The sequence below is a fragment of the Neolamprologus brichardi genome, chromosome 3 (assembly GCF_056152115.1).
Source record: "Neolamprologus brichardi isolate AB-2024 chromosome 3, ASM5615211v1, whole genome shotgun sequence".
NCBI classification, from domain to species: domain Eukaryota; kingdom Metazoa; phylum Chordata; class Actinopteri; order Cichliformes; family Cichlidae; genus Neolamprologus; species Neolamprologus brichardi.
Genome location: NC_142106.1, coordinates 44,174,785 through 44,190,887, shown reverse-complemented (window position 1 = coordinate 44,190,887; position 16,103 = coordinate 44,174,785). Strand labels below are relative to the sequence as shown.

Here is a 16,103-nt window from a genome sequence, read left to right as displayed (position 1 = left end):
AGACAGACAAGGCAAAGCCACGGCTGTGTAGAACATGAACATTTAGCTCCACTCCCACACTTAAAGACCCCACATCTAAACATTGTAATTGGCATTAAATGGAGATTCTTTGCACACTTTTTATGGGGCACTTTGACTGTAAGTGCAGCGCTAATGTTGCTCCTATACTAAGCTGTCGGGCTCATAACACAATGCACAACAAAGACATCAAGTCAATTAGACACAGATTTAGGCTTCTGTCAGTGTACAGTGTTTGAGTTTTATGTCTCTGATAATTGAACAATGAGAAGCTTGTGTCTTTACCCCGGGCCCTCCTAAAAATCTGTCCCTGTGAAAGTGCTGCTGCTAAAATGGCCGGCATTGAACAACCCTAGAGAAGCACACGCAAATTTGCATTTGTGCGGACGTGCATATTTGTGTGTATCCGTGCGGTTCCAAATGAACGCCTCACAAGCTGAAGTAGCTGAGCGGTGCTATCAGCTCAGTTATTAGGGAGCCATGCTGCTTAATTGCCTATAAAGTGTTGATGAATGGAGCAGTGGGGATATTTACAGTGGTGTTAATGGGAGCGTGTCTGCGTGAGCCAATATGGAGAAAAGACTAAACTTGCTGTTCTGAGTATCTAAATCTTTCATTTAATGCTGTGTTATATAGTTTTTCCAATACACATGAGCACTACTATAATTTACCTGGCCCATCACCTAGTCTCCAGTGGCCTGCAGCTACAAGCTACAGGGGTATGCAATTTGTCCAATTTCAAAACAATATAGTACGATGGATACGGATTTGATATGAAAATATTTACTATATCGCAATACTTGTTTATTTTACTCAGGTAGGGGTAAATTAGTAAGTACAAAAGGTTGCAAACACTGCATACAAATACAAAAATGGAACAAAGAGATCAAAACGTTCTTCTTTCAAGTCTTTGTTAATCTTAACGCTAACGCTAATGCTAATGCGAGTTGCAATGCTGATACTTACTTATTGATGAGGACGATGTCAGGAAGCCAAACCTTCCCAGAGGGGATGCGTAGCACCTGAATCCCATTGTGCTCCTTCGGTTTCCATGACAACCGATAATCTGTCCATTCCTATTTGAACATTTTTATAAAAGGTTTTTTTTTTTTAATATGTAGGGATGTTATTATCCACAAGTCCATGAAAAGAGTTGGGATTAAAGCAGAAAATGACAGCCAGCAGAAACTTTGCTTTAACAAATGCAACCAATTTGTCATTGTATCACTTTATCTTTCATTTCTCCACTTCTGTAATTAGATTCCACAGGGATGGCTTCCCTGTGCATTTGTCCTTGCATAACAAAACACAATTTGCATATTTTTTCATTTTGCCTGCTATTATGACTACTCCAACTGTTCTACTGATTATGTGCACAGTGTGCATTGGCACTGAGCTGTACTCGAAAGACGAGGCCCCGTGTTAATAAACATACTGCCACTGGAGTAGGAGTCACGGATGAGCTACTCAGTGTGATGTGAAAGAGTTTTTCAGTTAGAGTACACTCAGAAAGCTGTTGGATAATTCATTCTATTCGGCTTAAGATTTACTTCAATTTGCAAGTATGACAAGCAGGCATGCAAATAGACTCACCAGATTCATGACAACAGTGGTGCTCATTTCTTCATTTTTCATATTCTGTAATAAAAATGCGAAAATATGTATTTCAGTATGTACTTCATAACTGTTTGCTTCAGATCGTTTTTCATTTTGTAGGGATACAGATACAGAGTTATGCACAAAGAACACCCTAATGGCATTACAGGTTTTGTGGTGGTGAGAGTTTGAAAAATGGTATTCAGGGCAGCTGTGGTACAGGAGGCAGAGCAGGTTGTCTACTAATCAGAAGGTCAGTGGTTCAATCCTCAGTTTCTCTAAGGTGCATATCAATGTATCAGTGGTTAAGATACTGAATCCTAATTTGCCTGCAAAGCATTCAATGAAATGTGAAAGGCAGGTTTTAAAACAGCTCTTAGGTGTAGAAATAGGTTTGTGAATGGGGCTTATAATAAGAAAGCACTTTGAGTGCTCAGCAAAAGTAGAAAAGTGCTACTTCCAAACACCATCCATCAGTTTAATGGACTAAATCCGGTTAGTCAATCATCGGTTTATGAAAAGTTAGTTTTTTAGGTTGTTGCAAGCCTTTAATTGCAAGACTTGGTTACCACTGTTGCCTCATAATAAGAATGTTTTTGGTTTAGACCAGGGGTGGGGGATCTCCAGACCTCAAGGGTCCTGCAGTTTTTAGATACGTCCTTGATCCATTATTATTATTATTTAAATGGAAAAATGACCTCCTCAATATGTCTTGAAGTTCTCCAGAGGCCTGGTAATGAACTAATCATTTGAGTTAGGTGTGTTGACCCAGGGTGAGATCTAAAACCTGCAGGACACCAGCCCTTGAGGCCTGGACTTCCCCACCCCTGGTTTAGACTATGCTGGGGCTGAGGGCTTTCTGTGTGGAGTGTGCATACTGCATGGCCTTCCCCCCACAGTCCGGATACTTTCTACTGAGGTTAATCAAACCTCAATGTGATTCTAAATTTTTTATTTGTTCGTCTTTCAGCCTTAAACTTGTGATGGAAGGACAGCAAGTACAGTGTGAACTGAGGCTCTCAGCTTTCTGCTGTTCTGATGTCTAAAAGATATCTAAATAATACATACAGTTCAAAGTTAAAACCAGGTTAAAAGTTCAGTTTTGGTAGTTCATACTGTTAATGTTAATACCTGTGTCATTTTTTGCCTCTGGAAATGTGTTTGTTACATCGCTGTGATCAGACAGCCATGACATGCACTCAGTGGTGAACTTTGTAGTAAGCGCCTTTATATAGTTAAAACCATTTGTTCCAACAGGCCAGGCATAGCTGGACTGGCCGGTATGCCCGATGGTGATTTTTCGTTTTTATGGGCCGATGGGTTTTTTTCCGTTTGTTTTGTTTTTGTAACGGCATGAACAATGAGAGGTGGTGGATTGACCAGATGCTGGCTGATGTGTAAAAATAACTCAGTTGTTTGGTGGTGGCTGTGGCGGAGCTTCCACAGAGGCAACAGGTGGATGAGGGAAGGAGAGACAGGAGGAGGAGAGACAGGAGGAGGAGAGACCCGAGGCGGCCGCCGGTCCGAGTGTCAGGTGGACTGAATTTCAGGTAAGAAGTTATGACCTGCAGTCTATCTGGGTCAGATATAAACCAAGTTTAGGTGGAGTTTATTTTTGTTGTGCTGACTTTTTACAGTCAGTTACACTAACTCGTACTACTAGCTAGCATGACGGAGTTTCTATACAGCTAGGTGGGTTCTTTGATGTTACTGATAGTGAACTTTATTTTATTCATAAGGTTAGTTAGTAGAGTTGCCAACCGCTCCTTAAAAAATGGAATCGTCCCTCATTCAGAGAAAACATTATGCGTTTCGTATTGAGCTGAGAAGGAACACAGTTTGTCCCGGACTTCAGCTACAATGGAAAAAGACACAAAGCTGGAGTTATTCTGTGTGTTTATGCTGCACAGCTACTTCAATCATGAAACTGATCAATGATCAGCTGATCGGCATTTCTCTCTTGTTTGTTTATCGCCCACTTTGCGTCAGAAAGAAGAAACCAGCAGATGTCGCGCTAAACAACAGCAGCACGTTTAAGCTTGATGAGCTGTTGTTAGAATTTATTTAATATTAATTTCTAGTATCAGCTGATGTTTGCTGGAGCCACAGCTGTAAAGCTGCTGGTCATGATGTCGGTTTGGTGAGAGGGAAACATGAAGATGAAACCAGGAGATGTCCTTACTGAATCATCAGAGCTGAACAGGTGATGGAGAAACAGGTTTAGCTTTTAGGTGACATGAATGAGTTGAAGGGAAGTTCTGAACTGTTTCTGAGAGACAAATAACACCAGGATCCTTTTCTGTGTAGCTGACAGCTGGTAACTGTGCAGGGGCGGATCTAGCAAAGTGTTGCCAGGGGGGGCAGGTAGGGCATTAACAGGGAGAGGGGGGCACAAAGAAATACTTTTCTTTCTTATTCTCATTTAAAATATCTGGCTGTTATTAAATAATTATCTGAATCTTACAACCAAAGTTTTTATCTGATGTAAAATATATAGAAATCATACCTATACCAACAAGAGGGTGTACATCACTCTCACAACAGCGTCTGTTTTCATTCAAAGGCTTTATGGCTTTTCCTGTAATACCTGGTTGGCCCGTCTCTAGTCAAAATGCCCGGGCCGATTTTTTGTCCCAGTCCAGCCCTGAGGCCAGGGGACATGATGGTGCAGCGATAAGCAATACCACTTTATTGAAAGAAGGGTTTGGAGTTGAATCTATTGGTTGAATGAGTAGTTTATGTTTGTGTTTAGGCCCGACCTCTTATTGTTACAAAGGTGTCTAAATGACTTATTAACTAAATCACAATATTACTCAGATTATTATTTTTTTTTTTTTGCAAGACTTTATTGGAATTTTCTTTTATTGGACTAGTTAACATTATTGCAGAGGAATTTTTAATGTTTTGGGAATTTTTGGAACCACTGGGATATTAGTTTAGCTTAACAAGCAGGGGACACATGTAGTTTCTAAACAACTCTTTTACAAAAAGGACTAAGAGGCAGAGACATGAGGGGATTTGCTGCATGACTGGCATTTTTCCATGTACAAAATGTGACATATTGCATTGTGGGACTGTTGTGCCCATGATGTGAAGGTCAAGTTATGAATTCTGGCTAAGCTTCTCTGCTCCTCAGCCTTCTATTTAAAACCCCAACTGGGACAGCTGGGACCAAAGCAGAAAGCACGAGTGGGGGCAGCAAACGTTGGATGTCTTCCTCATGCAAACACATCTTGCTACCTCACACATGTCATTGCCTGCATATCAATACCCCTCAGGCCCGGTGTTAATAATAACTCTGCAGTTACCCAGCTGGACTAGTTACTTGTCAAACTAAGAATCCAAGTGGGTTAGTTTTCAAGACAGGTCAACTCCACAACTTAAGATGGTCCACGTGACGAGAGAGGAAGAGAGAGCGTGACCTTGAGTGGAGGTGTAAGGAGTGTGGGTGTGTGGATGCACTATGTGTGTTGGTTTTCGATTGCCGAGGAGAAGAGAGTAAAGGGGAAAATAAGAAGCTCATAAAGTGACCGTGTGTGAGTGTGTGTGTGTACGGCTTATCCTTTAATGCAGTCACACAGGCAGCAGCCCAGTCAGTGCATGCCATTAAACACTATTTCCCAGCATGAATGAATAAAAATACAGTACTTCACTTCACTACACCTCAGCAGTAGTACTCATTTTTACCATCTGGTTGTGAATTTAAATTCAGATGGCACTGGGATTCATTCATGGTGGAGAATATGGAAGATAAGCTTTACATTTACATTTCAGAGGCAAAGCCACAGAAAAACCATCGTCTCTCTACTGTAGCATGGTCACAGACTTTGATGTTTCTGATTATGAGAGATTCATCTTTTCAGATCTTGGAAAAGATATTAAAGGAATGTAGCTTCTAGGCTAGACAGTTTCAGTTCTTTATGATTAGGCTGTTCTACAAGCTCTCTGAAAAGCCGTCAGTCGATTCAGAAAACCGCATAAAGAGCAGTAACAGCGTCTAGTAGTATTAACTTCTCTTCACTGGATTTCTGCTAAATCCAGATTAGAAGTAAAATCCTTCTCATATATAGTTCCTTAAATAATTAAGCTCCATTGTATCTTCATGACCTCATAACATATTAGCCAACGGAGTGCAGCATTGTGGCACGGTGGTTAGCACTGTTACAGCACAGCAAGAAGGTCTTGAGTTCAATTCCACCATCAGGTCTTTCTGTGTGGAGTTTGCATGTTCTCCCCGTGTTTGCGTGGGTTTCCTCCGGGTACTCCGGGTTCCTCCCACCGTCCAAAGACATGCAACTTGTGGGGATAGGTTAATTGGATAATCCAAACTGCCACTAGGTGTGAATGTGCGAGTGAATGTGAGTGCGAATGGTTGTCTGTCCCTGTGTGTTGGCCCTGCGACAGACTGGCGACCTGTCCAGGGTGTACCCTGCCTCTCGCCCTATGACAGCTGGGATAGGCTCCAGCGCCCCCCGCGACCCTGAAAAGGATAAGCGGAAGTGAATGGATGGATAGATGTATCTTCATGACCTCATAATTTATTAGCCAATGGAGTGCTTTGCTCTCTTCATTTTGTTCAGACTGCAGTCTTACTTATAAGACAGGTGGTTGGGAGTGGTTTCTTCCTGTTAAAAGGGAGATTTTTCTCACCACTGTCACAAAGCAGATGTTCATAGGCAGTCATACTTTGTTGAGGTTTTCTCCCAAATGCTGTAGGGTCTTTACCTTACAACATAAAGCACCTTAAGGCGATTGTTCTTGTGAATTGTCAGCTAATGGCAAACATTTTGGTGATGGGAATCAGCATTAAACTGGTCGAAACTTTTGTTACATCATGCTGGGTTACATTCAGTCCTGGGTTCTCGAAAGGGGTCGATGGAGACCTGGCTTATAATCCATTAGAATCAGCCCTTGTTTAAATTTATTCTACTATGCTAGAATTTTGATTTTTTTTAAATCTGCAGTGACCTGCTGATTACTGTGTGTACTTTTGTGTTGGGGTTTTGGGCCTCACCAGTCCGCCGAAGGATGTGAGGATCATGCCCACGCGAACCACCACCCTCTCTTCAGGCGTACGAGCTGGTCGGACCTTAAGGTTGTATTTGGAAAAGAGACTCTTCATCAGAGTATTCTCTGATTCAGTTGCACCTGTAACACACATTGACAGAGGTCAGTTGTGATGGCAGGCTTCAAACTGAAGTCCTTTAATAATTGCTAGTCATTCACTCAAATTTAGCTAGATATGTCCCTCCAAAAGCCTCAGCAGCTGCTGACTGCATTGATGCACTGAATTAATAAAGGAGTTCACTCACTAGATACACACTGGTGACACTGTGTCGCCGAGCAAGCTGTGCTGTGCATCAAAATATAATCAATCGACGACTGTCTCAATACCGAAGTCAATTGTTTGATAAAAAATTGATTGATTACTGATGATTACTATAATGATTCAATGTAAAGTTCCTGATTGTTTAATACCAAAAATTCTGTTAGCTGCTTTTACAGACAAATTTCCTAGGTCCAGCCAAGGGGTGAAAGGTCAGGTCTATGTCTTTCTGCTTTTTGCAAATTAGGCTATGCTGTTGACTTCACTGACCCATTAACCCCCCCACCCCCCCACCCCACCCCACACACACACACACACACCTTCAAGGCTGTACTGCTATTGGATGTGCATAAGCTGCTTTAAGTGGAATTCAGGATTGACAGATGGATTGGCTTATGAGCCCGTTCTCACTCCCGAGGCGTAACATGCCGACGTTTTGTCACGTCCCGCTGCGTTTCTGAGGAAGGCGTTCTTATGGTACGCGGCGGGTTATGGGCGAAATCCAGTGCAATGACGCTCCCGCGGTAATAGACGTTCCAGCCCTGTATTCCAGCCCTAAACCTAACCTTATCCCTAGCCCTAACCATAACCTTTTTCCTGACCTTAACCAAGACTTTAATTATGTTAAATAGCGTGTTTCTAAGCGATTTGAAGAAAAAGAGCGAACATGTGTAGGTTGAGTCCATACGGTTCTCATATTTCCTCATTTTTCCGAGGTCGTCATTCAGGAACGTGGTGGGTAGCCAAAAACGTAATATGTTGACGATTTGTCACCTAGCGTAAAATGTTACGCTTTGGGAGTGAGAACGTGTTGGGCTTACCATGTGTAGTAGTAGTAGGAATGCATTCCCACATTATTTTCTCTAATTAAAATAAGTAAAAGACATATATTTCAAATAAGTTCCTGAGGTTCTAAGGTCCTGTTTTTATATCAATCCTAAATGTTTCGCTTCACGTCTGCATAATCGCAAACCTACTCAAACACTTGCATTCCATTGCATTTTCATGCGTAATCCCTGATTTACTTGCAACATTTTCCTCCTTGGTGTTGGAAGGTTAGAAGCATTTATAATCAGCAGCTCTTGTGACGCAGCATTCATCACGTCTGGCATTGCTGTGGCCCCAGCAGGATCTGACCTGACAGGAATAAATGATGACGATCACCCAGCAAGGCACCCCATTAGCTAGGCACAAGGAAGCATGGCTGCTGATGGAACGGGAGGTGACTATCGAAGGCCAGAATTTAGCATTTTTTATCTCACTACCCAGCTGAGATGACTTGGTAAATAACAAGACTGACTAAAGCATTAGCTAAAACTAAAATACTGGATGGTTGTATAACCAGTTAAAATAAAAATAAAAAAGGTACTATATTTTTCTTTTATGGAGAGAATATGCGAGTATCTGCTTGAAAAGACCCAGTTATGTAGCTTTTTTCTCATAAGCTCACCGAGTGAGTAGTGGCTCAGCAGTGATAAACATGGTTTAAAATTGAAACTGACTGCAATAAAGTTCAGTATACACTACATCCTTCTCAGAGTGGTTTGAGCGCTCTGTCCAGTAACCACCGGGCAACTTACCAAATAAGTTGTATGAAAAAATGAAGTTATTGATTTCTCTGAAGAAATGTGTTCAACTTAACTGGCTGTGATTCTCTGCGACTGTCGTGTCTCTGATCGTATTTTCTTTAGTTTACAACTGCTGTGGACACAAGTCCTTAAAGATGAAATCTGCCATTGTGTTACAGGTATTTTGTTTCGCTATTTCATCATTTCTTGTTATCGTTCAAAAATGTCTTCGGCATAAATTCATTAGTGAGTTTTATTAGTTTGTTGATGCCATGAGATGCAATTTGAATGAGAGGTACATATCATAAATCTGTCATGGCTCCCTACGTGATATAATCCCTGTGCTTAACTGTCCCTGCATGCCACGTTTCTCACTCTGGAGCTCGTGTGGATGCCGCACCTCGATCCTCTAAACTCATCAACTTTAGCTCCTGTCTGCTAATGAAGTAAGTTTGTCACTTGTCTCAAAAGCAGACACATCTTGGCCTAATTAGGGCTACTTCCAGAACACACAGCTTGATTACTGTACAGTAATGGTAAACTCATATGAGCCAAAGTTCTTGAAGGGACCTAACATAGGCTACAGGAAGTGTAATGTGGCCCAAAAGCTACAACATACCTGCAACAGTACCTGCATGCGACCCACCAAAGGTAACCCTGTGACTAAAGGCAGTCAGACTTACCCGATGAGCCAATGCTGTCATTCACGACTTGTTGTGGCCCAAAGAGGTTTGCAAACGTTTGTTGCTATTCGAGTACATTCCATTACATCCTGCTCCACAACACTTCTCACAGTTTTCCTCCCTCACCAATCAACCAAAAACTAACCTCCTCCTGTTGTCAATCTGGAAATAAACTCTTACATCTTCTAACATTTATTGCAACCAAGAGGGAAGTAATGTTTAGCTCAAGGCTTCAAATTGGGACTTCAGAAACCAGTGAACGACATCACAATAGCCACATCCATCTTTTATATTGTCTGCTTTTCAAATGCTAGCATGCTAATGTTAACAGATCAAAGAGGTACAGCCTCACAGAGCCACTGAAGGTTCTAATTTTTATGTTTAATGACCATGTTTCTGTGCTCTTTCTGTGCTCTTTACACAGTTACACCAACACGATATGCTACATGTCTCTCTTGATAAATGACTCACTGTGATTTCTGCCATTTTCTAAATTAGCCCATGGGAAAAGACATTAAACACTCAAACCAGATTGATAAGCTAAAGAAACATGAGCAGAAGAAAACACATGGGCCCAGGGCTCTAGAGTGCGACCAATTTGTAGTGCCAATTTGTCGACCAAATTTTTCAGTGGTGCGACTAAAAATAAATATTTGGTCGCACCTGTGCGACCAACTGTTCGGGTAACAAAAAAAAAAAATCTCTGCAACTCTCCGTGTGGTCAACAACAGACACACGTTATGCCCTTATCGTGGACTAAACCAATCAGAGATAGTAAGGGGCGGGACCTCTCTGATCGGCCGTGGTCCAGTTGAAAGTGCAGGTGGAAGAGAGAGGTGAGTAGCTTGAATAAAGCGACATCAATTCATTAACGGATTCCACACAAAGACGTAAACACAGATCCATCAGAATCAGCTTTGTCTTTCTCGGCTGTCGGAGATTAGCGATTCTGATGCGTCAGGTCCGCTCTGTGTTTACGTCTTTTTTGCACTGATTCTGAGCTGCAGGTTTTGTCTCTCTCCAACCAAAATTCGCAGAGTCAGCAGCAAAAGAAGCAGCAAACTACGCTTCACATTTGATCAATGTCGTCATGAATTCCCTCTGACTTTTGTTGTTTTGCTTCCACCACGATAAAAATCACACTTCATGCACAGCTCTCTCTCTGTGTGTACTTCAGGAACAGTTTCCCGTCTCAAATCTCTGTTTTCTGCATTATTCATTCGCTTATTACCCACCAGTCCACCGTTGTTCACAGCGCTGTCTTTTTCTTTTTTCACTTAAATGACCTTGGACAAGAAAGCCTAATTTCTGCTGTTCAATACTGAAGAAATGTAAACTTCTTAAAATTATGCAAAATTACAGAATATTTTTAAGGTTATCTGCTATAAAAAGCCAGACCAGGAAAATCTCCTTCATGTTTTTCTGTGTTTTATTCTCAGTTACTTTCACACAAAGGCATCTGCTGTGATTTTCACAATTCTGATGAAGTCTCACATGTATCAGTACTGATAAATGATCAGAATTATAATATTTCTGACTGTCTGAGGCTAAATTGAATCAAATCAGGAGATTTGAGAACCAGAATCGAATGGATTATAGAAATCAGTGATGATACCCAGCCCTAGTGAGCAGCCTAGGCCTGAGAGAAGTGGATGTAGCTGTGGGTAATAAGAAAAGATGAAAAGAACTATTGATAACTTTTTTGTTAAGTTAAGGCCTGATCCGTCTGAAATTCATAGCCAGTGCTCTGACACAGTGCCATCAATCTTTGAATGCTGAAAAAGCACAGTGTATCTAGGAAACACATTATATGCTGCAATAAATGCACTGCCCAAGTGTCCTCTCTCCCCACTGCCTTTCAGCAACAGACAGCAGCCAACAGGTCGTCAGAGGAGGCCAAGATGATGATTAAGTTTAACATTTTCTACAATATTGACAAAGCACTTTAAGCACAAGTTTGTTAGTTAATAATTTAGAAATGAATATTATCTGGACTTCCCCCCCAAAGAAAGTGCACATGTAAAACGGCAGTGATAAGCGATGCGGTTGAAAAGTGTGCGCCTAACTTTTGTGCCGGTACGCCTAAATTTTTAAAGTTAGGCGTACCGGTGCGCCCATGTCAAAAAGTTAGTCTAGAGCCCTGCATGGGCCTGTATTAATGTCTAGCCTATATCGAAACGTACTAATAAAACATTTTTCTTGTACAGTATTCCAATAGGAACTGACATTGTGTCACAGAGAAATCATATTCTCAAGTATTTCTGTAAAGTTTTCTATTATGAATTTGTTCTTTTCTGGTACTTTCCATTCTATGATCTTATTCTATATTAGATACTACACATGTTGGTCTTGCATGACAACTAACGCTTTGTTACATGAGTATACTGTGTCAGCCTGTACTTACCTCCCAAAGTGCTCAGGCTGTATAAGCAACACGCCAGCAGGAACAGATCCAGGCTTTTCATGATGAGGCCCAAAACCAAACTCTTGTCCTCCCCGAAAATAGATCTTGAATGAGTGAAGAAAACTTCTTCCCTGCTTAGCTTTCTTTACCAGTTCAGCTCACTGGAAGTCTACAGCTAAACTTTGACTTGGTCAGTACTCAGTTTGTACTGTTGTTGTCTGTCAGTCAGGCAGCCATGCCAGCTGCTGTGTACTCCAATTACCTCCAGGAAGGGGTGGGGGCTTTGGGGAAGGGGTTGGGGATACACGCATGCATCAAACTGGCAGAAACTCTTGTGAGGTTTTATATGCAAAAAATTTGTATAATTTTTTCTGGTATATTTCCTCTTCCAAAACCCTCCCAAAAAAGTTAGATTGCTGTTTATGTAACTGTAAAGCTAAAAGAGATTCTGAGAATTGTGGGAGGAAAACAGAAAAGCTATGAAATGATAGTTGACAGAATGACAGTTCAGCTGTTTTGGCTTTCTGCTTCAGAAAACAATGAAGCCAGTTCTGTAGCCACATTATAAGATAAAACTCTATAATGCAAAGCAACAAAAAACATACATAAACAAGGTCCAAAATTGCATGGGCCTCAAATAATCTGAAATTTTTTTTGGAAAGGGAACAATCAGGTTATTATCAGTCCAAATGGCATGGATAACGTTTGTACCTGTAACGTTCATATTAAACAATATTTACAGGTTTTAGAGCAACATCCAGTCCAAAGGTGACACAATGAAACACAATGTCAAACCGCATTCTGCATGTCTTATTATATAAAGATGAAATAGGTGCTAAACTGAGCTGCCTGCTGACCAGACCTGTCACCTAAAAAAAACATGTAGTGCTTTATGAAATTAAAATATTAGACCCAAAACTGTTGAGATGCTAAAATCCTGGAGTATATCAGACATTAATTGGAAAACATTTGGATTTGAAAGCTGTTTCAGTAAGTCCTCAGCTCCAAAACTCTTGAATGCAAAAACACGCTGGCAGCTGCCATCTTAATAAGAATAAAATGGGATTTCAATTTCAGTACAATCTAAAACCACTTCTTGTTCTCAAGAGTTTTCACTATCAGCTCATTTGATCTATTTAATGACTTTCTCTTTTCTTTTTCTAATCTCATGACCCTTTGACCTAAAATCCTATTTTTGTAATATGTCACTGAGACATTACCTCCAGCTGAGTCTTCTTCCCCAGCTTCCTCTGGCCTACACCCACATGCTGCGATCACTTCATTTTTAACTTTTAATTGCTTAACCTCTTTGTCCATCTGAGGGGTTAAATGATCCTATTTAAACTGTATTTGAACTTTTTGTGCATTCAGTTCTGATGTATGTTTTGGTTCTACAGGACACACGCAGCACCAACAGACCAGACATTAGCAGCTGTTATTCTCTCAGTATAAAGTCAAGTTGATGAAACACTCCAGACACTGCTGTATTTTCTGATTTGCCCCTGCAGTAAAACATCTACATCCCCGTCTTTATGTCCCTCCTCTCATCTCTTCATGCCAAACTGCTCTTGCATACATTCGTCGACCATCCACGCCACCATAATTTATGACACACTGTCACTGCCATTTGGCCTGCTGCCAATTTAATTACCATAGAAGCTAACTATTAACAGCTAGCGCCCAGTGTCAAGTCACATATCACGTCACCGGTCAGGGGAGGGTGCATAAAGCTTCTTTTGGCAGCAACTCAAACTACATGAGAGATGATTATTTAATTCTGAAGTAGTTAAGCTAAATTACATTGATTGTTTATCTACAAATATGAGTAAAAAGAGATTATGTGTTAACCTGTGTTGTGTAACTTTATTCTAAATGTTTGGGGAAGTCATTATAGTTTATTCACTGAAAGTGTCAACTTCACTCCTTTTTGTTAAGCTGTATGTATATTAAAAAGCATCAATTTAATCATTTTCTTTTTATCTTGTTTTATCCTTTCAATTTTTGCATGTTCTTAGAGTTTCAAAATAAAAGTCTGCCAACTGCCAACCGAGGTCAACTAAAAGTGCACTGTAAAACCATTGGAAATTTTTTACAGTGCAAACAAAGTACACGATGTGATTTTCTTGGCATGTTGAAGCTAAGCAGCAACCTTTGAAGAAGAAAAATGAAGCCAATGCAGATCTTTTTGCTACTTACTTTCTGTGCTCGAAATTCTAGTTACCTCTGCCAAGGTGGTCATGTTTTTTGGTAGCATTTGATGTGTCTCATTATTCTGTTTGTAAATACCATAGCCTGAAAAGTGTTGAATAAATTATGATGAAACTTTTTAGGGGTCTAGAGTAGGGTCATGTTAACAGTCCATTAAAATTTGGCTTACATCCACTAAGGTCTTCCAAAGCAATGATTTATTGGTCAAAAACAGACAAAAAGCCTTATAACCTAGCATAGCTAGCGTCTTAATAACTGTAGTGTGTATTATCAACATATGCTGTATAAAGATTCAAAATATCATATCACATTTGATCTCACTTGTGCGTTTTAAATCTGGCTTTCTTTCAAGTTGAATCCAAAATGCTTTATATCTTTAAAGAAAGTATTGTCAAAAGAAAGAGTGCCCAGTTAGTTAGAAATATATTTTAGAATAATATTTAATGAGTGCAAGTTATTCATGTTATCCATTACTACTCCTACAGAATGTCTGTGGAATCAAAGTAACAGTTTGTCATGCTCCTTTTATCTGATTTTTACAGCACTACAAATTTTAAAGTATTTTTAAAAGCAACAAAATAAATTTACATAAATAAAATGCTGCTCCCATAAAAGTAAGTATTGCCTTGGCAGAGGTTTCTGCTTTCCGAGTTCTTCTTGTGTTTTATTAGTCTATTACTTCGACTGGCTGTGACTGTGAGTGTTTATGAAGAGAGCTTGCTAACCAAGCTGATAAATCCACACTCTACTCTTCCATCAAATATGGTAACATTTAGCTCCCAAAAATGGCTAATATTGAGGTTTTAACATGCGGATTACATAACCAGGGGGCATTTACATCCATCTTCCATACTGTGAGTAAATAAGAAGTAAAAGGTGTTGCTGTAGGACATATTTTGTTACTATATCATATTGTAAACTGTAGTGGAGCCATCCGCTGCAGCCTCACTTTGACAAATAAGGGCACATCCAAAAGTATCTTCTTGCTCATTAAATGGACAATAAATTGAGTTGGTTTGCATGTATTGAATGTATATGTATGTAGATATTTAGATGTTTTTTTTAATAAATCAAACATAGAGCTAATAAGCAGATGTAGTGACACAGAAGACCTGATTAAAAAGAGAAAAAAACTCCAGAGACCAGTGTTACAATCATACAAATATATTAGTTTGTTTTATTCAATTATATCCAATAATATGTCTCCTTTGACTTTGGGTAAGTTATTATAGAAATAAATACAGATCATATAGCAAATGCAAAGAGAAGAGTTTGGGATAGTAGAAGTGTTGAAGAGGGGGAGGGTCAAGGGGTTAAAGGGTGTCAAAGAGTAAATATTGGGGAAGGACTGTTTCTTTGAAGGTGTCCAGTAAATGATTGGCGCATGCATGCTTGTAGTCAAGCCCGTCTGTGATCCTCCATCTCAGCCCACAAGTCTGAGTCTCCGAACTCCCAGGGCTCTCTGTAGTCCTTTTTAGCTCCTTCCTCCAAGCGATCCATGGGTTTGGATGGTGTTTCAATGTTGTGTTGTTCCACCTTGCCAGCAACAGGGGGAGTTACTGCACCCCAACCACATTTGCGTGTATATATTTATATAGAGAGATATATAGATATATTTTTTGCCCCGTTTTGAATACAAAAATAGTGTCATTGTGGCTTTGATAGCTGGAAGACTGAAGCACTCTTTTTGCATTTGGAAGACAAGAATATGTCTAACATTAAAATAATGTTAAGATGATTTCCTTAAAATTCTTTCTGGAAGACTCACAATAAGTTGGATCGTCCATAAAAACCAACAGAACGGAAAAAAAAAGAGTGACGGATTGATCAGAGAATAACACACAGACACAAGCACACACACACACACGTGATATGTGTCCGTGTGCATGTTTGAAGGACAGATGACAGTGAAGGTCAGAGGTTGGTCAGTCAGGCGGTACGTGACAGATAGGTGGATTCTGGGGGATCGGAAGGAGAGGGTTTGAAACCCCACAATTCTCATTCTTTACAGATCTAGCTTTTTAGTTCCACAACATGAGAGTAAAAGACACAGATATGTATTTAAACAGCAACAAAACCACATCAAATCAGCAAACACACATGAATGTGACTAACCAGGAGTTACATGGATCACATGTGACCTCACATCATATCTTTATAAATCACAGTAATTCCACTGAGAGTCACCCAAAGTACTTAGATTGACAAATGACACTTTAGAAAACAGGTAAAGAAACACTACAGAGTAAAGTCACCACTAAAGCGTGGGTGGTGCATTAGCTTGTAAGAGGTGAAGTCCT

The 16,103-nt window shown here is 40.2% G+C and overlaps 1 protein-coding gene across 1 annotated transcript in view; it reads right to left on the bottom strand.

The window, feature by feature from the left end:
- The window catches only part of chrnb1 (cholinergic receptor, nicotinic, beta 1 (muscle)), a 32,150-nt gene extending 20,323 nt beyond the window's left edge, over positions 1–11,827 (bottom strand). The window contains exons 1-4 of the mRNA XM_006807188.3: positions 11,596–11,827; positions 6,629–6,762; positions 1,612–1,656; positions 985–1,094 (exon numbers count right to left, since the gene is read on the bottom strand). Coding sequence (XP_006807251.2) covers positions 985–1,094; positions 1,612–1,656; positions 6,629–6,762; positions 11,596–11,656 — 350 coding nt within the window. The 5' untranslated portion in view covers positions 11,657–11,827. The remainder of the gene's footprint in view (positions 1–984; positions 1,095–1,611; positions 1,657–6,628; positions 6,763–11,595) is intronic.
- Between the last annotated feature and the right edge of the window lie 4,276 nt (positions 11,828–16,103).